General features: G+C 35.5%; 1 protein-coding gene across 1 annotated transcript in view; it reads left to right on the forward strand.

Annotated features, from left to right (window-relative positions):
• Window positions 1–26,104, forward strand: part of TNKS (tankyrase) — an 87,776-nt gene that overhangs the window by 50,453 nt on the left and 11,219 nt on the right. Inside the window, exons 6-18 of the mRNA XM_015813837.2 lie at window positions 3,166–3,260; window positions 4,548–4,614; window positions 6,217–6,403; window positions 8,538–8,659; window positions 9,948–10,039; window positions 10,130–10,208; window positions 14,953–15,124; window positions 18,256–18,335; window positions 19,618–19,763; window positions 21,140–21,305; window positions 23,875–24,094; window positions 24,256–24,365; window positions 25,230–25,418. Of these exons, the coding sequence (XP_015669323.2) occupies window positions 3,166–3,260; window positions 4,548–4,614; window positions 6,217–6,403; window positions 8,538–8,659; window positions 9,948–10,039; window positions 10,130–10,208; window positions 14,953–15,124; window positions 18,256–18,335; window positions 19,618–19,763; window positions 21,140–21,305; window positions 23,875–24,094; window positions 24,256–24,365; window positions 25,230–25,418 (1,725 nt within the window). The remainder of the gene's footprint in view (window positions 1–3,165; window positions 3,261–4,547; window positions 4,615–6,216; window positions 6,404–8,537; window positions 8,660–9,947; window positions 10,040–10,129; window positions 10,209–14,952; window positions 15,125–18,255; window positions 18,336–19,617; window positions 19,764–21,139; window positions 21,306–23,874; window positions 24,095–24,255; window positions 24,366–25,229; window positions 25,419–26,104) is intronic.

Consider the following 26,104-nt stretch of genomic DNA (forward strand, 5'->3'; position numbering starts at 1 on the left):
TCGCGTGCCACCAGAGACGGCTCTGTGTGCTGCCTGTGGCACACGTGCCATAGGTTCGCCACCACGGGCCTAGACCATCATATTTTTGAAGAAAGGCACACCGGTTCTCCAGAATTTTTCAAAGATAGAAATTCAGCCAGATCATCAATAATCTTACTAGTGCCTTATGATGCAAATTATCTGCCCATGAAACTTTGAACTCATTCAGTATAAATGGTATTCCCTGACCCTATTTCTTTCAACTTAATCTCTCCATTTGGAAGAATACCTATCTTATTTTTGAAGACTGAGCAAAAATGGATTAATTCTCTCTTTCTTTGTTACCTTTTAAGCCTGTGCCACCTTCACTGACCATATGGCATACTGTTTTCATTGTTTTATTTTGAACATAATTGAATAAGTCCGTTTTGGATCCTTTGCCAACCTTAGCTCATTCTTAAACATCAGTTTTTCTGAAATCATTTTTACAGTTCTAACTAACCTGTCTTGGTTTCTTTTCTTTGTAAATTCTATATATATCTTTTTAAATTTGTTTTATTTACAGTCCCAGTCACATCAGTGTATCTTTTTTTTTTAATTTTTTTTATTTTTCCCAACATTTTTATAGCAGCCACATTGGCTTGTTCAGTATTCTGTTTTTCTCTTCTGGGAATTATTTGTTATTCTGCTTCTAGTAGCTCCTTTGACAGGAACTCCAGTCCATCTTTCCCATTAATTTTTTCTTGAACAGAATGTTCCTTAGTATTACTCTCCATTTACTTAAATCTGTATTTCTAAAGCTAAAGCTGATTATATCCAAGTCTAATTTAAAGTCAAGAACTCAGGCATTACATAATCAGTTTTCTCAACATTTTTGATTTTCCAATTAATTGATCTACCATCTTCCGTTATCTAGTTAATGATAACTGATCTGAGCCTTCTACCACCCTCTGGAGGACAAAGTTATCAGCAAAAGAGGTCAGGAAGAATGATGGAAGATCTTAGTGCTTTTTTTATTGTCTTACGGGCTTCAGTTACTTTACTTCACTACTGCTCTTCTGAGCTCCAGACTCTAGTTCAGGGGTGTCAAACTGCTGAACCGCAGGCCGGTTTCATCATACCGGTTTTATCATACTGAAGTCCACAACTCCTAAAAGAGCCAAGGTTACCTACCCCTGGTCTAGTTCATAGATGGTGTCCAATCCCATCCTTTGTGCAGAAATCTAAATCAGACTCTTCCTGTCTCTACTTGAACAATATCCAGTAAAAGATATTGCCGGCAATGCACGAGGAGTCGCGATACGTCGCAACAGGTCAGGTGATGTGGCGAGTTTGACACCCGTGCTCTAGAGGTAACAGTGACATGTGGAGTTGTTTTAAGATGGGCAGCTATATTGAGGGATGGAGAAATGGGAAGGAAGGGAAAAGAAGAAAGAAAGAAGAGAAGAGAAAGGGAAGAAAGAAGGAAAGTTTTCCTCTGTCATGCCTGTTCTAAAGTGGTTAGCACTACATGTTAAAGTTGCCTTGAATTAGTTATTTATCCAGATAATTACATTCAATCAGAAAGCAGAAAGTGTTGAATGGTGTGTATGAAATTAATTTTATTACTTTTCTATGCTGTGTGAAGCAGATTTCTCGTTCTAATTAGGGACATTATATTACAAACATCTGTGATTTTGTTGACTTTAGAGGCTTTGTAAAAAAAAAAAAAATAGAACGAAATCCCATCCCTATTACTGGATAAAATTCTTGATGTTAGAGGGTTTTGTAGCTCTTCCCCTAATCCTAATTGTGCCTGCAAAAGATAATGCCCAATTGAGATCCCAAAGTCTCCAGAAATCTATGATATAGAATTCCTTTTCTGAAATTATAATTTATTAATTCATGCTTAAATATTTAATACTATAATTGAAAGATTTTTCAGTTCATTTACTCAGTTAACATGCAGCCTTACATTTTAGGCAACTGAATATAATCTAAAATTGATCATTGTTGCTTTCGGGGGTTGTGTCCTGGGCTTTGCTAAATCTTTCTATGGATTCCACATTTACTGTGTGCCACATTAACTATGAGAATGATTAATAATCAAATCATAGTATAGCTTTTTTTTTTCAAGAGGCAAAGACTAAAGACTAGCCCCCTCAAAAACATTAAAGCGTTAAAATGGAAGAAATACTGAAAATTGTGGCTTCTTGTTAAAAGATTCTTGAAGCCACGTTTCTGTGGCATTGCTTGGCATGTTAGCTCTATAATTTTGTACAGGCTGAGAGAGGAAGAACTCACATGGAAAACCCAGTGATATTGTGATCCTGGTGTCTTGAGTTTTTATACAATATGCTGGTGATGGAAAGCTATTTTAGTCTCGGTGCCAGAAGTACAATACTGTACTTGCCGAATAGGCAAAAGGCGTCTTCAGAGTATAATAGCCAAGTATTCTGTCTTGAATTGCAGCGAAGAGAGAAGTTTATATTAGCCACAAATACCATAATCCAGGCACAGAAGACTGTCTGACTTGATTGCCCTGTAATTGAGTTTCTTTAGGGATCTTCTCCCTAGTCTTTCTGTAGGATAATCCAGAGGAGTAAAAAGCCTGGTTATGAAACCTGGCAAAAGCAGAAAAGAGAAACCTCAAGAAAAATATTGGCTGCCAGAAAATAGCAGGGTATTTTAAAGCTGTTTTTCCCGTATTTAAAATATATTTAGTTGATCTGAAGATTGTAAACGCCATTTTTTTTAATGTTTAAAAGGATTTAAATGTTCATGTTATTCAGTACTAAGAGCTTAGAATTTTATTCTTCAGATTTTTATGTATTGTTTTGAAAACAAAATGACAGGGAAACAGAAAAAAGTGAAAGCCAAAAAATAAAAATACATGGTCAAAGAAAAAAAATCATACATAGATTTTTTTTAAGAAAAAAAAAGTAAACAAATACAAAGAAAAAATAAAATTATGTTACTTCTAGCCTTTGGTAAGTCTACCCACCCCCTTTTTTTAAAAAAAGAAAAAGAAATCCTGTCCATTTCAAAAGTATTTTGCCATACAGGATGAAAAACTGCAATTTGAGTTAAGTAATTTGATAATACAAACTCAGCTGGCATTGTTACTTGTAATTATTGTATATCAATATGAAAACTTGGTTTACTTGGAATATGCTTATGTTCTTTAATTGCTGTTTCTTATTACAGTCTACCCCATTACATTTGGCTGCAGGATATAACAGAGTTCGTATAGTCCAGCTTTTACTTCAGCACGGTGCTGATGTCCATGCAAAAGATAAAGGGTAGGTAAAATTGTATAATTTGGTTTTGATAGTGCTAATATGATGTAAGAGGAATATGGGTGAAAGCACCTTTTTATAATGACATTTACACAGATTCATAGTTACTGTTTTGAAGCCAGGCCAAACTCTTCCCTTCCCCCTAAATCGTTTAAATCTGGTTGCTTTTTTAAAAATTTTGTGTATATTTGTAATTTCTGTTTCCTTCACTATCCTCTGTTTTGTTGTTGTTTTTGCTTTCCATCTTAGCATATTTTATTGCAGTGTATATTTGAATTAATAATATTCTGTGAGCCATTCAGATGAATCTAGCAGTGAAAATAAAATAGCGATTTGAGTAAAAGTGGAATAGTATAGTTAGGCAAATTCATGGGAGTAAACCATATATTTTGCATGTATTCATGTTGCCACTATATCATATAAGATCTGGATTGTCCACATAGTAGTCTTTTCTCCATATTTAAATGCTAAATAAAATATATCATTTGTTTATGGCCCAGATATGGGGAAGATATTTAGATAGTAAGTATCACTCCTCTGTAATTTATGACAGCAGATTTGATGACCTCTCGGATCCCTTCCAACTGATTCTATTCTATTAATTTGATTTAAAATATTCAGTTGTATCTGTAAATTTGCTGTATTCTTTTTTCTTGTCTATGAATGGCATGGATAACCTCAGTTTTAAAGTTCTGTTGTATTTGTCAACTTTTTACGGAAGTATTGAGTCCTTGAATGAGCTTAACTTTTTTCTGCAGTATTCAAATTTAATATATTCTTGGAAGGCATGTTAAATAGTTTATGTAAGATTAAAGCAAGGTATTTTTTACCTAACTGGTTTATTTGAAAGTTTGAGCTTTTTCCAAGTTCCGGTTTTAGATGGTATGTCACTATTCCAATTTTTGTTTGAAACTGGTTCATCAAAGTTGGCTTATTTTACTCATGTTTTTTACGTCTGAAATTCTGAGTGGAATAAAAATATAAAAACTATGAAATAGTCCTTTAGAATATATGTAAAACATGTCCTTCAATGAAATGTAACTGTGTATACACAGCAGTAAGACAAACAATAAGACCAAAATAGAGAACAAACAAAAGAACCCTTAGAAAAATGCCACCCCTACACTTATGCAGGCAGGAATCATTAGAACTGTGCAAAGCTTTACAAATAAACAATTTGCCAAATGCATTAACCCAAGCAAAATATTAAAGCAGATAAAATATATGGTGCAGTGTAGTAAGAATTATTTTTCTCAATAGTTAAACAACGTTTTATTTTCTTTATTATAGTGGACTTGTGCCTCTACACAATGCATGTTCCTATGGACATTATGAAGTTACAGAATTGCTGTTGAAGGTGGATAAGTTAATAATTATGTAATTATGTGAAGACTGTCATTAACGTGTTATTCTGTTTACAAATTATAGGTTGTATTGCATGCAAGATAATTTGTATGCCTTTGTGATGTTGATAAAGAAAATAGATACCTCCCTGTTCCATATTTTAAAAGGCCACTTCTTATTTGAAATAATTCATCATTATAGAACACTTAAAACTGTCACCAATTTTAGTAAATTATAAAAAAACAAAACAAAAACCTTTTACTAGAACTCCGGTCTAATTTTACTAAGTCAAAAATGATAACATTCCTATTCTATTTTCTCATCTATATTATAGAACAGATTTATTTATTTAGAAAATTTACATGGCTGCCTAACATAAGTGAATAACTATTGAAAACAAAAATGAAATTAAATGGAATATAAAAAGCCAAGGTATTTTGCAAGTAACTCATAGCCCCCAAAACTCACATAGTGGATTTCTTTAGCAGGCAGGCCATAACACCTGAAAGAAAAGCCAGGCTTTGATGGCCTTTTGCAACCCAACAAGTCAGGGCCATCCAATTTTGGGGGAGGAGTGGAGGAGGGCAAAGGGACTTGTTTCATTGGGCAGGCACCATGACAGGAAAGGCATGTCTCCTGAATACCACAAGATGGCACTGTTTCATAGAACAAGCACTGCTGTATTTGCCCCAAGCCAGTCATCAGGTTTGTGTTATTTCAAGTTGAGAAATAAAGGGCTCTCAAGTGCTATATATATATCAAGATTCATTGTAATTTGTCTGTTATACCAGTTAATTTTTGTAAACAAATCTCATGTGTTAATCTCGCTCTTTCGACGTCAAGCAGAATACATTTGTTCAGATAATGAAATAAAATGATTAAATTACTTCATATACGTTAGATATAAATTCTAATAATAAGATTTTTATCACATAAGACAGATAACCTAGTGCAGGGGTGTCAAACTCAATTTCATTGAGGGCCGCATCAGCATTGTGGTTGCCCTCGGGGGGCCGGGTGGGTGTGGCCAGGGTGGGTGCAGCCTACTGGGTGGGCATGGCTAGTTCTACATCGTTCGCGTCAAGGGTACCTGTGGGGGCTCAGCCTCTTTGTGCTGTGAGGAGAGTGCCCCACTGCCTGTCGAAACCCCTCCCCCGGAGCCTATCAAGCCGGATATGTGAAGTAGGCCAGGGCCATTTGCTGGCCACTTCCAGGCGATGGAGCATTCCTTCATTCCTCACAAAGGGTGACACCTCCCCAGCATGCACCCAGGGGCTGGGGCCGACGCAGCAGGGGGGCTGGTTCCTCGCTGTTTCCAGATGGCCTTGTGGAGCTAAGACTGAATGTGTTTCAGCATAGATAGCCACCACAAAATTGTACATTGACTCCTGGCCGGCCTGGGCCAGAGCCAAGGCAGCGGGGGCCATTCCCTCACTGTTTCCAGGATGGCTTCGCGGGCCACATGAAACCACTTTGCGGGCCGCATCCGGCCCCCGGGCCTTGTGTTTGACATGTCTGACCTAGTGTATTTAAAACTAAAAAATAATTATAATATTGACACAACATAAAATGCCTGTTGTCTTTTCCTCCTGTTAACATGTTCCTTGTTCCTTAGCATGGAGCCTGTGTTAATGCAATGGATCTCTGGCAGTTTACTCCATTACATGAAGCCGCTTCCAAGAATCGTGTGGAAGTTTGTTCTCTATTACTCAGCCATGGTGCGGATCCAACATTAGTCAACTGTCATGGCAAGAGTGCTGTGGATATGGCACCAACACCTGAGCTCAAAGAGAGGCTCACCTGTAAGTATTACTATGTGCAAGGTTTTATCATTCTCAGCAAGAATTCATTATCTTTTCTACAGTATTAAAAAGGATATTCTGTTTTTTAAAGGAAGGCTGATCTGGTATCTCACCTTCAATTGATGAATTTTTGATAACATTGGAGAAATTTAAAGGATTTATGCCTATGTATTTTATGGTGTTTCATCATATTTATTAATATAAATTTATTTATGCGGCCACCCATCTCGGTACTATGACTCCAGGAGGCTATCAAAAATTAAAAATTACAATGTAAGAAAAATACATAACTAAAGCACAGAGTGGCTACCAAAGATACCACATACCAGCAGTGTTGGCTGAATTGCTTTCTCAACTCCTATGCCTAAGAAAATAGCCTGGTCTTCAAGACTTTCCCAAAAGTGAGCATAATCAGGACCAACCTAACCATATCAGTTACAGAGGTAAAGTTTTAATTTCTAGCATAATTCCCCATCACCATCACTTCCTCATTATTGGGAACAATAAAACTTACAAAACAAAGACCTAGGAACTTTGTAGAACCTAAGATGTTTTTGGTCCAGCTTTGTGGGTGCCACATTGCTCAGTCAATGCTAAAAAGAAGCCTATCAATAGGAGTACTAGCCAGTGTTCTGTCTAATGTTTTCAGAAGTGCTATTGTCTCAGATACTGGAGCTAATATCATAACCAATAATCATTGAAAACATTAAGTTTCCATACATTAGTTGTCCTTCCATGCTTTTCCAACTGACTCATATAGGTATCACTACATATCTGTGTGACAATTTCCATAATTTCATAAAGCACCTGAGTCAGGTGATGTTTCCTTTTGTCAGTCTTATATCGCCTGTTCTCAGCTATCCATTTCTACTGGTTGATTTTCTCCATACAGTACATAATTGTGTATATTGATGTTATGACTCCATATCTTATTTACAATTTCCATCTTTTCTGGTCTAAAAAATCCCAAATGAAAAATGTGCTGATAGGATAGCTCCACCATCTCTTTGATTATCTGCTTCCTTTCCATATATTACACTCCCTCCTCATTTAGCAACCATATTCTAATGACTAGGGCAGGGGTAGGCAACCTTGGCTCTTTTATGACTCGTGGACGTCAACTCCCAGAATTCCTGAGTCAGCATGGCTCAGATTGGAAACCTCTCCCTGTCCCTTCAGCATGGCTGGCTCAGGAATTCTGGGAGTTGAAGTCCACGAGTCATAAAAGAGCCAAGGTTGCCTACCCCTGGACTAGGGCCTAAGCAAAATGATCACTAAGTGATTGAAAAAGAGAGAAAACGCTGTGAAGATAACTAATTACAGCTGTTTCATTCAGATAAAGTTCTCTTGTACAATATCCCTTTTTCCCCTTCGGCCAGAAAATGATTTTTTAATATTACTGCATTTTTATTATTGTATTTATTATTGTATTTTTGTAGTTGCAAAATAGTTGCTAATCAAAGTAACCACTAAATGAGGAACGGCTGTATTTAACACCCTGAAAGCTGTTTTTGAAATGCGTCAACTTGAATTATATATATCGTATTTTAAATGTGACCATGGAATAGAAAGACATATTTATAGTTTTTATTTTCATTCTTTTCCTAATGAATCCCCAATGTGGGATTTCCCTTTTTCATAGTTTTGCACACTGAATTTTAATTGAGTTGTTTACTACAGTCTCAAGATTCTTTTCTAGGTTAGAGATTCAGTCAGGTTATATGTGAAGATGTTATTTTTTTTTCTTCCTTTTTGGCATTTGCATACCCTGAGCCACATTTGCAATTTTAATATCTCTTTTTGTGTTTTAGAATTCTTTGCCATCCATTTTTGTTTTGACTACCTTATTTATTTGGTGTTGTCAGAACAACTGAAATCACCTTCAGGGACTATCAGAGAAACTATATCTGCAGTAACGTTATTTTGCACTGAAAACTATTTTGATTAAAAACTGCCTTTACCGCTTAAATCATGGATGTTTTTCTATCTTTCACAAGCATTACTTGAGAGAATATATAGGGACAGTCCACTAGAGAATTTTTTCCCTTCTATATTATTTTTCCACACCACTGTTATAAATCTGGTTTTACAACAGATATTTATCACCTATAACTGTGTTTTTTCCCTTCTGCAGATGAATTCAAAGGACACTCCTTATTACAAGCAGCAAGGGAAGCTGATTTAGCCAAAGTCAAGAAAACACTTGCCTTGGAAGTCATTAATTTTAAGCAGCCACAATCTCATGAGACAGCACTGGTGAGATCATGGAGTCACTCTTCTTGCTTTAGCTGTGTATACATTTAAGATTTTTTAATCATAACAATACTTATACATAGAGTTTCAACTATGAGAAAGTAATGCTTGACCTGATGTTGATTTAATGCATATTAAGAAAAAAATCTCTTCCATTGATCCAAAACATTTTTTTCTTTTTCCCCTGAAGTGTATTGTACAGTCCCTTCAATATTTTATGTATTCTGTGAAAGTAATCTGTTAAAATGTAATCACAGTATAATTAAGATATTGGAATAGTATTGGGGAGACCCAAGTCTAAGGCCACCTTTGGCTATGTAAATTCAATGGGCAGTTTGAGACCAACCACTCTTCCTTCCTATATAAACTACTAATATGAGATTTTGTTATTAAGGAAGACCTCCTTGTCAGGGACCTACAGTCATTTGAAGTAAAAGTGGGATAAAACATAATGTTATTGTTATGATTAATGGAAGTAATAGTAGCAAAGCTTATCTTTTTGCATAGTTCTTTGATTCAGTGCATGAAAAAAGGAAGGAGAACTGAAATGACTATTTTACCTCTCATTCTCTCTTGAGTCGCAAATACGGTAAATCCTGATTGAAATCTGGCTCCCTTAGATACAAAACCTAACAGATTAGTTCCTCTCCAGAAAAAATATAAATAAAACCAGTCTACATAGTAAGCATTAAACTTATTCTAATTTGTTCACAATGCCCTTGGAGCAGTGATGGAAACCTGCTGGCTAAGTGTATGTAGGGTTTTAATTAGGTGTAATATGTATTTATGTTAGCTTTTTTATTATGTGTCAGCCGCCCTGAGTCCGAAAGGAGAAGGGCGGGATATAAATGGAATTAATAATAAAAAATAAATTCTGGTGGTTGTTCTCTTGTGCTTATTTCATTTTTGGGTTTTGCTGCTGATATAGATACCAGTGGAAAGATCATAGACCTACCACCTGAGACATACAAGCCAGGCTGAAATAAACCAAGGATATTTAATGAAGTGACTGAGAAAGATTTGTTCACATGGCTCATGTGGTCCTAATGTTTGAGGAAAGAACATGGACAGCTTAGAAATAGGGCAGATCATGTAAATTATGCTTTACTAGTGTTATACTCTTAAGATACATGGACATAATTTTATTTTGTTTATGTATTTATTTACTTATTAAATTTCTGTGCTACCCATCTCACTAATACAGCAACTCTGAGTGGCTTACCTTTTATTATAGTATAGATTACATTATATTACAACCTTCTCATTATATACAATGCTGTCTCTTTTGCAGCACTGTGCTGTGTCTTCTCTTCACCCTAAACGGAAGCAAGTCACTGAATTACTGCTTCGAAAAGGAGCCAATGTCAATGAAAAAAACAAGGAGTATGTTTATTCTTTGAAATTGCAATATTTGCATTTAGATGGAATGGGCAAGCTTTGAGACCAGTTAATCTTATCTCTTTTCCAATCTAGTTTCATGACTCCTTTGCATGTGGCTGCTGAACGAGCACACAATGATGTTATGGAAGTCCTTCATAAGCATGGAGCAAAGGTAAATATTGTTTGGTATTTTAAATTATGCAGTGGATGGGAAGAGTGGTCTTTTGTGTAATCTCTCTTGTGTATGATTAGCAGCTGTGACTCCTGTTTATTCTAATAGAAACATGGATACCTCTGGTCCTGGTGACCAACCCAGATTGGATCCAGTAACATGGATAGCTGTTTCAGGAGTGGGCACTCAGTATTTCATATTGTTCCTTATAGAATTTGAATAAATGAACTTTGGAAATATTATATTGTATCTATTTCCTGAACAGATTTATTTGTCAAATGGGTTTCTGAAATCTTCTACTATAAGCTTCTAGAGACCTGGGTTTTAGAAAAAAAAGGTCTTTATTTTTATTCATCTCTACTTGATACAGAATTAATAGAAGTCTGTTCTGATTTAAAAGAATTCAGACAAAACATTTATTTTTATTTTTCTGCTAAATTCATTCATAATGCATAATGCAGTTAGATGCTTCTCGTTAGTTTTAATAAACAAAATCCTATGATTATTTTCCTGATGTTGCCATAGCAGTGTTAGATACAATAATATAGAAAGATATATATCTTCATCATATATGCTAATCTACTCCTACTCCTGACATTGTTCTGGCTTTCTGTTTTAATCAAGCAGTATGCTAAGTAAGTGCTAATTAAATCTTTGGGATCATGTGATAGTAAGACTTTTTTTAAAAAAAAATGAAATATGTGGCTATAATTCTCACTGTGAAGGTTAGTTATTCATTTCCTTTTAATACATTTTAAGTGAAATTCAATAAATTAATCAGTAGCATTTTCAAAGTCAGATATGCATAAGATCTGCTATATGTTTGCAACTCATAGCTTAGAAAATATATTTTTCATTTAAATAGTTAATAGATAACTCCTAGCTCTACTATTAAGAGTAATGTGCTTAGCTAAGATTACAATTCTTAGATACAGTCTGTTGTGCATGAGATTATGAAAAAGTAAACTGTTATCTTGGATTGTAAATGAAGGGGAGGAACAGAATGCACAATTCAGCAGTCCCCAGGATGTTTGCAGTTTGCATATAAAATAAGTGTATTTGTCTATCCAGTACTATAGCTTGTTAGAGTTTTAACTTCAACAATGCTTTAACTGTGTGTAAGACAGGTGCACTATAATTTAGGGGTGTATTATACAAGTGCTATTCCCCAGCTTTCTCTTGTAGACATTGTTTTAAGCAGGTTTTATAGGACCATAAAATACTTTGATACAGACATTTGCAAGTGTACTGGATTTCTAAGCAGCTGTTCACTTTTTCTATTTTTCTGTGGGGAAGCATTTTAGGAAAGTTCCTTTGCACGTATTTAAATGGCAAAATGGTTCTGTAATTGTTCATTCAGGTTGTTAATTATAATGACTTTCCCAAGTGAGCATCTTGCTGATTGAATACTGTGTCTGGCCACTGGATGCTCTGAATATTTAACTGATGATAGTGAATTTTCAGTTTATGGTCTCATTAATATAAAAGATCTCAAAATTGATTTACTTTGTCCTAAGTACAGATATAGCAAAACAAATTCAAATAGTCGTAAAATCTAGTAATTAAAATACATTTTTTTTTAAAAAAATTGGAAGGATATCATATGTTTTAAAAAGCCTGGCAAATTAGAACTTTGCTTAATGCCAGAATGACTGCTGTCCAGTCACATGATGCCTCAACTTGTGACCACAGTTCTGAGCTCAATTATGGTCATAAGTCAAGGACTACTTGTAAAGGAAGTAGTCCACATGCAGACAATCTTTTTGCATCCAGACACTGCATTGCCTGCGTGCTTGCTTATTAATGGCTATGGGAAGCAGTAGGAAAAATTAATGTCACACAAATGGGAAAGATGGGACTTTTTGATGTATAAATATTGGGGTGGAAAGGAGAAATTACCTTACATGTTGAGCCCTAGTGATGATGAGCACATTCTTCATCTTAGCAGCTGTTGAGATAACTTAATGCCAATATCACTCCTAGGAATCCCAAAACATGGAACTGCGCTTTACATATTACGAAGTCTGATTTCATTCTTTTTAATACAGATAGGAACTTGAAATTGTGATGTAAGATTTCGAGTACTTTGCCATTTTTGTTTGCTTAGTTTTAATAAGGTCACATTAAATTTCTGCTGGGAGGCTGCAATATATAGGGAGAGTTGTGCATTGCTCTTTTTATCTTGCTCCTAGATAACTATCATTTTCTAATATCTTGTGTTCAGTATCCAACAGAGGCTTCCAGCACAACTTCATGTCACTTATCTGAGGAGAAAATACTTGAGAATTTCTCTTTATATCCTCATCTCTAGAAAACAGATAATTTGAAAACTGACAAAATCAGTAATACACAAATGTCAAACTGTTGTTCCACTGCTAAAGTGATACAGATGTTGGCAGAACACAATGCTATACTGCATACTGACTGTTGCATTGCTGCAGAATAACATCCAGATTGACCAAGAATTTTGGGACATAAAAGTTAAGCGCATCTCATAGGCACCAGATTGTAGAAGGCTGCTTTAAATTGTGTATGTTATCGTAAGAAAACCAATGGGGCATTAAAGACTTTTTCATTTAAGACGTGACCATGTTATCCGTCAATCTGTTTTGTTTTTTGGCAGTTGGAGTTTTAAGTTAATATCATCTTAAGTGCTGATCTAATTTTGAAATGGGCAAAATTATATATTAGAAGAGTCTTTTGAGAGGCACAAATTGGATTTGTGCTACCATAAAATATTTTCCACTGTCCATTTCATAATAGTCAATTAATATCGATAATATTGTAATTGAGAGCTCATATTTACAACATTTAAATATATAGCAAGAATAATCCTTATTACTAACAAGAAAAAGCAGATATTGTTTTTGCTTTCTTTTATTTGGGTGAAGAATGATAGAAAACAGTTGTTTCTTATAAAGGATAAATTGGATTTTGGAAAAACAAGCAATCAACAATAAACAACAATGGAGAGAATGATAGCTTCTATTGCCTTTAGCAAGAAAATTGCTGCAAAACTTTCTCTTAAATTAGGCACATAGCTCTAATTTAAATGTGCATGGCTTCCAGTTGTAAACCTTAATAATACATTATCTCCTTTTTAGAGATAAAGTTAATGACTTGTGTTACATTCCTGACAGAGGCAAATAATTTCCTAATTTTATTTTATTTTTATTTTTTTAAAAAAGCACATCTCTTGATTTTAAAAAAACACTCTCTTGATTTTGGGCAAGCTTTTGTGCTATTACTGGTCTTTGCTGTGTACTAAAGCCCAAATAAACTTTAATGGAATACACTTGGAGTAAGGATCCCTTTAATTTATGGAGGCCTAATGAAGTGCTTGGAATATTTCAATTTTCATTATAAATATATGATTTTTCATTTATGAAAAATGAATTCAGTGGTAGAAAAATACAATATTTGTATTGTAAGAACAAAAAATGCCCATTGCAGACAATGAGCTTAGTTAATGACAAAGGTGATTCACTTAACAACCACCACAAAAAAAGTTGTGTAATGGGTCAGTCACATGATGCCTCGCTTAATGACTGGTACAGCTTAATGACCGTAATTCCAGGCTCAATTACGATTGTAAGTTGAGGACTACCTGCATATCTAATAAACAGTACTAACCACATACATTTAAATGCAAATTCTGTTTGGAATTGAGTATTTACCTATAGCAAAATTGAAGAAATGATTTTGTTCACAGTCCATTCAGAAAGAGACACGAGAGAATCCTGCAATTTTGCTTTTGACCTTCACAAATTATGGATAACAATTAAAAACATGGATATAGCAATTATTCATTTGCCTATTGAACAATATGTACAATTACCAAGAAGCATTGGAATATTGAACAATTAAATGGCTTAAATCCCCACGATGTAAAAAATGAATTAAATCACTACAATGTAAAAAAGATACTGAGATTCTAGAAAGAGTACAGAGAAGAGCAACAACAATGATCAGGGGACTGGAGACTAAAACATATAAAGAACAGTTGCTGGAATTGGTTATGTCTAGTTTAATAAAAAGAAGGACTAGGGGTGACATGATGGCAGTGTTCCAATATCTCAGGGGTTGCCACAAAGAACGGGGAGTCAGGCTATTCTCCAAAGCACCTGAAGGCAGGACAAGAAGCAATGGATGGAAGCTAATCAGAGAGAGAAGCAACCTAGAACTAAGGAGAAACTTCCTGACAGTTAGAAGAATTAACCAGTGGAACAACCTGCCTCCAGAAGTGGTGAATGCTCCAACACTGGAAGTTTTTAAGAAGAGACTGGGCAGCCATTTGTCTGAAATGGTATAGGGTTTCCTGCCTGAGCAAGGGGTTAAACTTTTCTCAGATTAACATCCAAAATTGGGGATGGGGGATTTTTCTTTCCGAACACATGTAACCACATACTGTGGTTGCTTTTTTGTTTAACTATGAATAATTTCTAGTAGCATGATTATTCCATTACTAACTATTCCAATATATCACTTATTGTGTATGAAAGAAAGTAGTAGCAGCAGTGCCATCATTTACAAGAACACAATCATTCCAATCTTAAGTTAGTTACCATAGCTTGAGGGCAACTAAGTGAGTGTCCTGTATAATCTCACTTAACCTGGTTTCTGTCTATCGCACATAGGTTGTGAAGTGAAATAGAAATAATAAACTTGTAATGGAACATTTTGTATAAATACTCCCAAATTAATACATATGTATAAATGTATATATTGTTCATTTCCCCCTTAGATGAATGCACTAGACACCCTTGGACAGACTCCTTTGCACAGAGCTGCTTTGGCAGGTCACTTGCAGACATGTCGCCTCCTGTTGAATTATGGTTCCGACCCCTCCATCATCTCCTTACAAGGTTTCACAGCAGCACAAATGGGCAATGAAGCAGTGCAGCAGATACTGAATGGTAGGTATTTTTGTTACTTGACAACAGAAGGATAATTCTGATTTTCAGAAGAAAGTCTGGTTCTAATTTTAGATTTTTGAAATTCATTTTAATTATTTAGCTCTGCAGTTCTGCAAAATTAGCAGTTTAAAAGTGCAAAAAAATAACTTTAAAATAAAAATATGAGTCAATTGGAGGGCCTTAATTTCTCTTTTCATAAATCTGCTTATGTCCCTCAACGTTTATTAAACAAAAAAATAACATTAAAAATCTGGAGAGAAAATGTGCATGACTGTTTTCTACTGCCTGCTATTTTCTGCTACATAAACTTAGTGGGACTTAATTTGTCTTTTTCATAAATTTGCTCATGTCCCTCATCTTTTATTATTAAATAACAAAATAACAATAAACATCTGGACAGAAAATGTGTGTGTCTGTTTCCTACAGCTTGCCATTTCCGGCTATTGTCCTTATTAAATGCATGGTTCTGATTATATGATAGACGGATACAAGAAAAGAGGCAATCAAATGAACTGTTCTAGTCTTAAGATTATTACAGAATTTGAGCTGAGAAGTTTTTGTAGACTGCATGTTAAGCACGTAGTGATGCATTTAATCACTGTGATGAAATTGACTAAGGTATACCTGAGACAAAATGTTTTTTATTTTGAATTAGAGGTCTTGTTCATTACATTTGGATGGTCCTATTGTGGTTATTACTGCACTGTTTTATCTGTCCTAAGAAAAAGGAACCACCTGTACTATATTTTTCAACAAAATGTATACTCACACAACTTTATCCAAAAGTGCCCGACCATTCAGTCCACTACAGCACAAGCTATGAAAAAGATAAAACTGCTAGATATAAAAAAGACATCTCAAAAACAATCAACAGACCATTGCAACCACACGACATCAGTATAGCACAGAAACAAACCAACCAAAGCCCTTCAAAACATCTTAATTAACCCTAAAGAACTGGTAGCCCAAAAAGGAAAAAAAGGGAGTCATCTACAATATACTATGTAGGACTTCTGGGAGGAAGATTAGCAGAAGGCATCCATGAACACCAACTAGCAGTCAGAAGACACAGTGAAAAGTCCTTAATCTCACAACACATGGCCAGATTCAACCATAGTTTCAACTGGGAAATCGTGAACATACTAGACCAAATGAAATCTAAAAATGCTAGGGAATTCCTGGATGCTTGACATTCAGACAAATTGGCTATCAAAAGGCTATCACATTTACAGACCATTCAAAAGGGACAATAAAAAGCTAAGAAGGAAACAAAAAAGACCAGAAACCATCCTTTCCAGCAACCAACATCCCGATAAACAGGGATTAATACTAGACAAACAAGCAGGAAACAATCTCTAATTAAGGAACTACCATGGAGAAAATCATATCTCCACCAACACTGGCCAACCAAACTACTTTATATAAACAGGGAGCAAAACCCACACTCACTAGCCCTGAAGGTGTTACCTAGTCAAATATTGAAACATCTGCAAGCAAACAACTTTCCTCAGCACCACAGTTCAACCCTGGGCTACGTATATTCCCTTCTGTTGGAACTAGTAAAAAGAATTCAAAGTAAAAATGATTCAGTTTAATTGGGGTGAAACAAACGAAGGAATTTGATTGCTTGTTGTCTCCAGGGAGGGTGTGAAGTTATTGTTTCTACTCTTCGTATATTGGGTTTTTATTTTTTGGAAGCCTCCTAGAGTTACTGAAAGTCAATGAGCAGCCATATAAATTCTCTAAATCAAATAAAAGACCAGCTTTCTTCCAGGTCCAATTCAAGGTGCTCATTTTCAACCTTTAAAATCCTTCATGACATGGGACTGGGCTATCTGAGGGACTGCCTCTCCCTGGTTATATCAGCCTGTCTCATTAGATCTGACAGAGAGGCATGCTGTAGGTGTCATCTACTATGAACTTGCATTTGGTGCATCCCAGGAGATGTGATTTCTGTGATGTGGCATCTGCCTTATGGAACATTCTTTCTCCTTAAATTAGATTAGCTCCATCCCTTTTGACATACCAGAAGGCCTTCAGCACTTGGTTATGTTACCAACCTGTGGGTCCTGAGTTACTACAGACATGCTTAGGTGTTGAGCTGGTTATTCTTATCCTGTCTTCACCTAGGATTTATGAACCTATGTTTTTTATAATATTTACTTTTTAAGATTATTTGTATATTTTTTTTATATTTGCTTTTATATGTGGTTTTACCCATTTGTTATACATCAACTAGAGTCGACTTGGGTGAAATGGGTGACTGTATAAATTAGATAAATAAAATGGCAGAAGGAGCATTTTAGAGTTTTGAAAGTATAATTGTGCTATATCAAAGAGTAAAACTCAACAAGTGTCCAAGAAAAATTTTTTATCACAAAGTCATAATTGCTGTGAGAATGTTCAAAATTGGTAAGGTTGTAATTATAAATATTAATTATAACTGGAGAAATATTAAAATATGAATGAGCTTGCCTTATCAAGAGGCTGTGGGATATTGCTATGTGTATGTGAAGAATGTGTCTGTGTCTGACAATTAGAAGAATGTGATTCTTGTTTTACTATACAGAGGAAACAGTGTGAATGCAAAAACTACAAGAGATTAGTTTAAGTTTGTCTAGGAAGTATTTAATAGAATGCTGATTACAAGAGTGTGAGAGGTGCTAATGAACAAAAATTGGGAATGCAATGTGTAAATCTCCAATTTATACATTTTCCTACAGGTGTAGTATAATGAATTATATTGTTGTAAACTAGATGTAATTACTTTTCCTTCTTTTTTTCAAATGTCATGCCCTTCATTTCTTAAGTTGCCGTTGTCCATCTGAAAAGGAATGACATGGTTGGTACATATATATGCACATAGAGTTAAGTGTTTTAAATATTAGTAAATTAGCACTATTAAGTCTTTTAATGATACTTACTTTGATCTACAATATTGGGACTGATGCTAAATCCATGAATTTATGCAAGGGTTGAGATTTGAATTGAGAATGTTCATATTTGTAGCTCAGTTATAATCACAATGCTAGAAAGAATATGCTGTTATTCTGAGTGTTAATAATAGTTTCTAACCTAAATATATCCTATAAAACTACAATGCTTACTGTTTTTTTTTTATCTTTAAATAGAAAATACTCCAATACATACCTCTGATGTAGATTATAGACTGTTGGAAGCATCTAAAGCTGGAGATTTAGAAACTGTAAAGGTATGTTGGAATTTAAGGATTATAAGAAATTTAAGATAAATATAGCCATTTTTAATATAATGAGGAAAAAGTATTTTGCAATGATAGTCTGCAGTGGACATTGGACTTACATTCTTCTGTCCTACAATTTTTAGGTTGTTAGAATGTTAATTTGTATTGCATTCCTACCTAATACCCTGATTAGTCTTAATTGTGCTTAACTGTAAGTTTAAGTTAGTTTTGTTTTAAAAGCAGAAATAATTAACTACAATGCTTCATTTTGGGATAAAATGATAAACCATAATTAATGAAAACAGGAAAATCAAGCTTAGGAGAGAATAATATTTTGTGCTAAAACAGATTTTGACATTAAATATATATGTAATAGTTAATATTATGAAAAGTAATATTGGGTTTGAATCTTTCCTAACTGAAAAATATCCTGCTCTTGAATAAATGCTGTTTAATTGAAGCTGAAATAGAACCATGAAAAATTTACTTTTAGCAAATTAAATTTAACAGTAGTTCTTTTTAATGTAATAAAATATAGAATTGAATTACACATTATTCTTTTTAATAAGATCCATAACTATATTGAAAGAGGTTTCTGTAATAGTACCCCATATATTTATGAGGTATTCTACTTCCATATTTGGACACTTTTCTGACCATATTAGTCTTATTTCACCATTTTGGATAATTCTACATCTCCCTGCTGCTCTCAGATGCCAATTCTGCTGCCACATACAATGTTGCCAGATTCTATGCAGCAGCACTTAAAATATGCCAGAAGATAAAATGTGCCACAAATCAGTTTTATTATAGAGCGTTTTGTATTCGATTTATTATATTATTTGTTTAGCTAGATTTTATATTATTTGTTTGGATAGATTTAGTTTGCCGTGTTTTTTTATGTCCATATATTGTTTTTAACCATCCTGTTAGATCATTAGTGGAACTACAGATTTTAAATAGTTTCCTATAAGACTCCAAATGATTAATTTTTCTAAGTAAAAATAAAAGATGACATATTGATTGATTCCCACTTCTTTGCACTACTTTGTGTCAAATTCAAAAGTGCTATGTTAGGTTCACATTGTTTTTTTTTATTTCTGGAAAATAACCTGTAATGGAATCTTAATTATTTTATTGTAAGATAACTTGTACCCAGAGACTTAGTTATTTTTTAGATTGCCCAGGGATCTTTATTATTCTTACTATAATGTCTTGAGATATGGAAGACTATTTGAAATGTCTGTGGTGAATTCTACTATGGATGTTTTCCTTTCTCATTTTTACATAGCAACTATGCAGTTCGCAGAATGTGAATTGTAGAGATTTGGAGGGACGTCATTCAACCCCATTGCACTTTGCTGCAGGTTATAATCGAGTTTCAGTAGTTGAATACTTGCTTCATCATGGAGCAGATGTACATGCAAAGGATAAAGGGTAATTGTGACCATGCAATTTACTGTTTTATGTATGGGTAGATCGCGATGGGTCGGACACGACTTCGCAATTAACAACAACAAAGAATGAACTCTTTCTCATCTTTGAAAACTTCCTTGGTCTATCTTATCTTGTAAAATACATGATTTCTTCCCTTGGTATACTAGTTCCAGCAATATCGGCTCATTAAAACCTTGGCCGTATTCAAGCAGAGGATCAGGACATCTAATCTGACTGAGCCAGTATCTATGAGAGCCATTTCTTGCCTAGTTAAAGCACCAGACTAGAAACCAGGAGACTGTGAATTCTAGTCCCACCTTAGGCATGAAAGTCAGGCTGGTGATTTTGGACCAATCGCTCTCTCTCAGCCCAGCTCACTTCATAAGGTTGTTGTTGTGGGGAAAACAGGATGAGGAAGAAGTATTAGGTGTCTTCATCACCTTGAATTATTTATAAAATTAATAAAGGTGGGATAAAAAAATAAATAATAAAATTTGCCATCTGTGCTGTGATGCAATTTCCCCTTCATCTTGGACTATCTCTAGATGCATTTTAAACATTTTATAAGACATATGTGTCAGATATACTGGCCTTCCTAACAAAAATCATAGTAATGTATGTTCTAAATTGTTTCAGGCCTGTCTTACATTATCATTCTTATTTATCTGTCTGTCATCCATTCATCTGTCCAACCATCCTCCAGTAGTTGTTGTATTTTTATAATTTCCTCCAGATCCATAAAAGTTTACAAAACAAACACTGGTGTAGTGATTAAAATACTGGCATAGAAGCCAGAAGACTGAGTTCTAGTTCTGCCTTAGGCAAGAAAGCCAGATGACTGATCTTGGGCCAGTCAATCTTTTTTAGCCCAACCCAGACCCAGGGTGGTAGTTGTGGGGAAAATAGGAGGTGGAAGGACTGTTAAATATGTTCACCACCATGAGTTATTATTTTTAAAAAATAATAAAGGCAGGATATAAATAAATGGATCTCTTTTGTTTCTATGTTTGCTTCCTTGTCCTTTAGGTGCAGTTTAAAGATTTTTTCATCTATTGTGTTTCTTTTATAGCCAAAAAAGAAAAACAGTAGATTAAATTCACATCTGTTTAATCTTGCTCAATATTAATGTGTGCAGAAACGGAGATTGCCGTCCCTCCATCTTGGTCATTTCAGCCTTACCCTTGCAGTGATATCATTAGATTATTGCCACATTTCTCACACTTACGAAAGTTGATTTCTAGATGCAGACACTTTATAACTTCAGTTAAAATAATTTGACTAAAATAGAAAAGCAAGATGGCAATTATTTTGAAGGATAACTATTTTTTTTGCTTTTAAATCTTAATAAATACTCTTAATTTTTTTTAACTTATCAGTGGATTAGTACCTCTACATAACGCTTGTTCGTATGGACACTATGAAGTTGCAGAGTTATTAGTGCGACATGGAGCTTCTGTCAACGTTGCTGATTTATGGAAGTTTACACCACTACATGAAGCAGCAGCAAAGGGAAAATATGAAATCTGCAAGCTCCTCCTCAAAGTATGTACTTTAAATTGTTTTTTTTAAGAGTCTTTGTTTACTTCAGACTATGACACATAATAATATATGCAGCAATTCGGTGTAATTTTCTTCCGAATAGAACTCTTCTTAGGATAATAATAAACATTTTTATTGTTTTTTTTAAGAAAGGCATTGTACTCTAAGTTTAGATTGCAGTATAGCTACAAATTAAAGTATCTCTGCAAAGGAATAGTTTGCATGTGCGCTGATCTGTTCAGTCGATCAGCTGCATATCAATGCTGGTTTGTAATCTGCTGCAAAACTATTAGTAGCAATTAGGATACAATGATGCCAGTAAATTTGTCAGATTGGAGAGACAGAGAAGCGAAGCTGGCTTCAGTCTGCCATTGCCACTGCTTATACAGAACCACACATAAAAGTTAAATATTATACCTGGTTGCCATAATATGAGTTACCAGAACGTGATGTCATGACATCAGGAAGTAATTCTGTGATGTTAAGAGTATCAACCAAAATAAATATTCAGGAACACACAGACATAGCTTCGTTTTATACTTTCATCCCCTGGCTCTAAAGGAACCGATATATCCATGAAACATTTATTTGGAAATCCTTGGACATCCTTACTCAAAAGCATTTCTCAGAGGAGGAATACCAGTTACCGTGTTTCCCCAAAAGTAAGGCCCGGTCTTATATTTTTTTTGCTTCCAAAAGAGGCACTAGGTCTTAATTTCGGAGAATGTCTTACTTTAGGACCACCACAACCAGGCCTCCCACCCCCCCTGACACCTATCACGCCACTGCTTGATTTCTTCTGCTGCCCCTTGCAGCCGGACGCCATGTCGCGCATTGCACCGTTGCCGCTCCTCCTGGCAGGATGCCACATGGTACTTTCCGCCGTTTCTGCTCCTAGCGGCAGGATGCTGCGTGGCTCTTTGGGGCATTTCCACAGCGAAAACAGCCTGAAGCACCATGTGGCCTCCTGCCACGAGCAACAGAAGCGGCGCAAAGCACTCAAGCAAAAGAAGCGGTGCGAAGCGCTCAAGCAACAGAAGTGGCCTGAAGCACTGCCCAAGCAGCAGAAGTGGCCTGAGGCATGCGAGCAATGGAAGCGGCCTGAAGTGCCATGCAGTGTCCTGCCAGGAGGAGTGGCAACGGTGCAGTGTGCCACATGGCGGCTGGCTACAAGTGGCGGCAAGCGGCCACAGAAGAAGTAGCAGCACGACAGGTGTCGGGGTGTGGGAGGCTTGGCTGTGGTGTCCTACCGGTAAGGTAATTGGGTGCGAGGCGTGTGGGTCAGCTTCACACCCCTACCCCTGCCCTAGCTTGATTTTTAGGGGTGCACTTCACCCCAAAACTAGGGCTTAGTTTCGGAGTAGGGCTTATATTAGGCCCACCACCAAATATCAAGCTAGGGCTTACTATCGGGCTGGGTCTAACTTTTGGGGAAACACGCTAGGTCAAAAACCAACTGCCACCTAGCAGCAATGCTTAGAAATGCACGGGTCCTAAGAGAGGCTTTAAAAAGAATTGCCCGCATGGTGATGCTGAGGCTGGAGAGTTGATGGCTAGAGACTTCTCTTCCTTGGGCTTTATATCTCAGTCATGGAACCTTCTTTTGGAGTAGTGATTACATAATTCCTGTGGCCACCAAAGGCGATAAAAGCCATAGCTTCTGATTGAGGTCAAAGTAAAAAATCATTTCTTTGTTTTCCTTAGCCTGAAACACCCCTCTGCAGCACACACCTGCGTTTATGCCTAGCTTTTCAAAGAAGTGCTGAGTAATTTAGAGTAATTTGAGCATGCATAAATTAGAGTCATCATGTAATTTCTGCACGAATTGGACTAAAGCTTCTGCCCTGTAGAAATTACAGGTAATCCTTCACTTATGACAATTGAAACCAGAATTTCCACTGCTAAGCAAGATGGTTGTTAAGTGAGTCGTGCACAGTTTTATTATCTTTTTACCCTGGTTGTTAAGCAAATCACTGCAGTTGTTATGTGAACCCTGCAGTCATTAAGCAAATCTGGTTTCCCTCATTGGCTGTCAGTCAGAAGCTGGCTGGGAAGGTCACAGATGGCGATCATCTGTTGCTGCAACATTGCAACCATCGTAAATATGTTGCCAATTTTGATCGTGACCGTGGGGATGCTGTGATGGTTTTAAGTGTGAGAAATGGTTGCAAGTCACTTTTTTCAGTCACTGTAATTTTGAACAGTCACTAAATGAATGGTTGTAAGTAGAGGACTAACTGTAATTGCCTGCAGAGACAACCATTGTGGGGCACATTTTCAAAGAAAGATACGATTCTCAGCATATTTTTGTCCTTTGGAGAATGAATCAGAAGGGTGTGAAATGAAATCTGCTCAAAGTTAGGTATTAGTTATAGCATGATATTTGTTTATACCTTCTTTTAAATTTGGAAAATCTGTTCTTAAAACAGGTGTCTTGCTTGCTTATACTATTTTTAAAGCACCTTGATAGTCCTCCTGTATATCATGCTAAAACATAAATAGCATGGTGCTATGTTTGGTGGCATGGAGGATAAAGTTTTCAGCTGCAAAACAGTAGAAATGTTGTTTGCAGCACGGAGCAGATCCAACCAAGAAGAACAGAGATGGCAACACTCCTCTAGACTTGGTGAAAGAGGGAGACACTGATATCCAGGACCTGCTGCGAGGTGACGCTGCGCTGCTGGATGCTGCTAAAAAGGGCTGCCTGGCACGAGTTCAGAAATTATGCTCTCCAGAAAACATCAATTGCCGTGACACCCAGGGACGAAACTCCACCCCATTACATCTTGCTGGTAAGTGAGGGATTGGGTTAATTTATTCATAGGAAATCCTCATTGGAACAGATTTAAGAAACTTTTAAAAGTATGTATTTCTAACAATTTCTTATGGTATTTGGTCTACAATTCCTTCATTGCTGAGTTTTGACTCACGCTGTATTTCTTTTTACACATAGCTGGTTACAATAATTTAGAAGTTGCTGAGTATCTTCTAGAGCATGGTGCTGATGTTAACGCTCAAGACAAGGGAGGATTAATTCCACTACATAATGCAGCATCCTATGGGGTAAGCATTAATAATCTCAGTGTAGTCAAGACGTACAACTTGCATTACACTAACAAGTATAAAACAAGTGGAAGAAACGAGGGTAACCAAATGACAGCATAAAATTGATTGTATTTCAGTCTTCTACAAAATGTTGCTAAAATATGTACAAGGGGAATCGTAAGATTTGTACCAGTTGACAAAAATATTTGTAACTCAGGGTTGAATTGAAGTCATTGGCGCTCTCTGAGCTTGGTTGTTTTCTTGCAGACTAGGTTACAGAACAACTAGGTTACAGAACAAACTATTTATATATAAACAGAGAGCAAACCCCATTCCCTTCTAGCACTGATGATTCCACTTACTTGGATAATGAAATTTCTGCAAGAAAACAACCAAGTTCAGAGACCACCAAGAACCCCACAGTATAAGATTTGTCTTGCTACTTGTTTTAAAAAATAATTTCAATATCATGTTATCTCTTGGTATATATTTTTCTATTGTGAAAACCAAGACTAGATTAAATGATGTATGGATCAAAAGTCGTATCTTCTGTTTTTTTCTTAGTTGTAATTGGTGTTAGCTTTTTTCAGTTTCTGCATAAAAAAATAAAAATGACAAATGCATCTCCCATATTAAGGAAGCTTAGATCATTGAAGAACTGAAGGAGTTGTATATTTCACCTACTGGCTAACTAGTGTGTTTCTTGCTCATAGATCTCTTTGTATAAAACTATCTAATTAAAAACATAAATTATTATGTTTTCAGTGCTGAATACATCCAGCTTTGTCATAGCTTTGAATGCACAACAAATCATTTAACAATGTTTGCTTTTCTCTTTTTAAATTGAGAATTCTTCCTATTTTTTTTTTCATTTTTCCTCAGCATGTGGATATAGCAGCTCTATTGATTAAGTATAATACCTGTGTAAATGCTACAGATAAATGGGCATTTACGCCATTGCATGAAGCAGCACAAAAAGGAAGGACGCAACTCTGTGCTCTACTTCTAGCTCATGGAGCAGATCCAACAATGAAGAATCAAGAAGGCCAAACACCTTTGGATCTTGCCACAGTAAGTTGGTTTGGTTTGGTTTTAAAAAATAATGACTCTTATTTCAATATTTAGATCAGTTGACTACAACGGATAGTCATTTATTTCCTTCATTGAACAATTAATATAGGGAAACATCTCAGTAAACGTACGGAAATGGATTTGACCTGAATTTATTCCTTTAAAAATTTTGAGGAGCTAAGGCTATGTGTATAGTATGCTCATCCAGTGAGCAATAAAGAACATCACACAATTTCTTATACCACATTGGTTCAATATTTATTGGATGTTTGTTAAGGCAGGTTAAGGAAGTATTTTTGTTTTGTGCAGATTGAATGCCTGATTTTTTAATCCATTGCTTCATTCATACAACTTATAGTCTGTATTGTGGTTGCAAGTATTATTCAATAAATTGCTTTATTCCTTTCATTTCTATTGCTTGAACTTTATCTGTAACATCCAAAATGAAATATGTATTTTTGAAATGCTTCGCATATGTGGACACCTAAAAAATTTTATGTACAGAGTACATAAAAGAGAACTGTCTGGGGGTAAACTATTTTGTAATATTTCAAAGTGTTGTGGAAAGTAAATGCCTTTCTAGCTCTATGTTACTGTTCCAAAGATTGATGACTTGAATATTTGGAAATATTCAAATGTTCTTTGAATATTTGCTTTTGAGTATAGAAGATAGTTATCTGTTTAAA

The sequence above is a fragment of the Protobothrops mucrosquamatus genome, unplaced genomic scaffold (genome assembly GCF_001527695.2).
Source record: "Protobothrops mucrosquamatus isolate PMUCROS unplaced genomic scaffold, P.Mucros_1.0 scaffold199, whole genome shotgun sequence".
NCBI lineage: Eukaryota > Metazoa > Chordata > Lepidosauria > Squamata > Viperidae > Protobothrops > Protobothrops mucrosquamatus.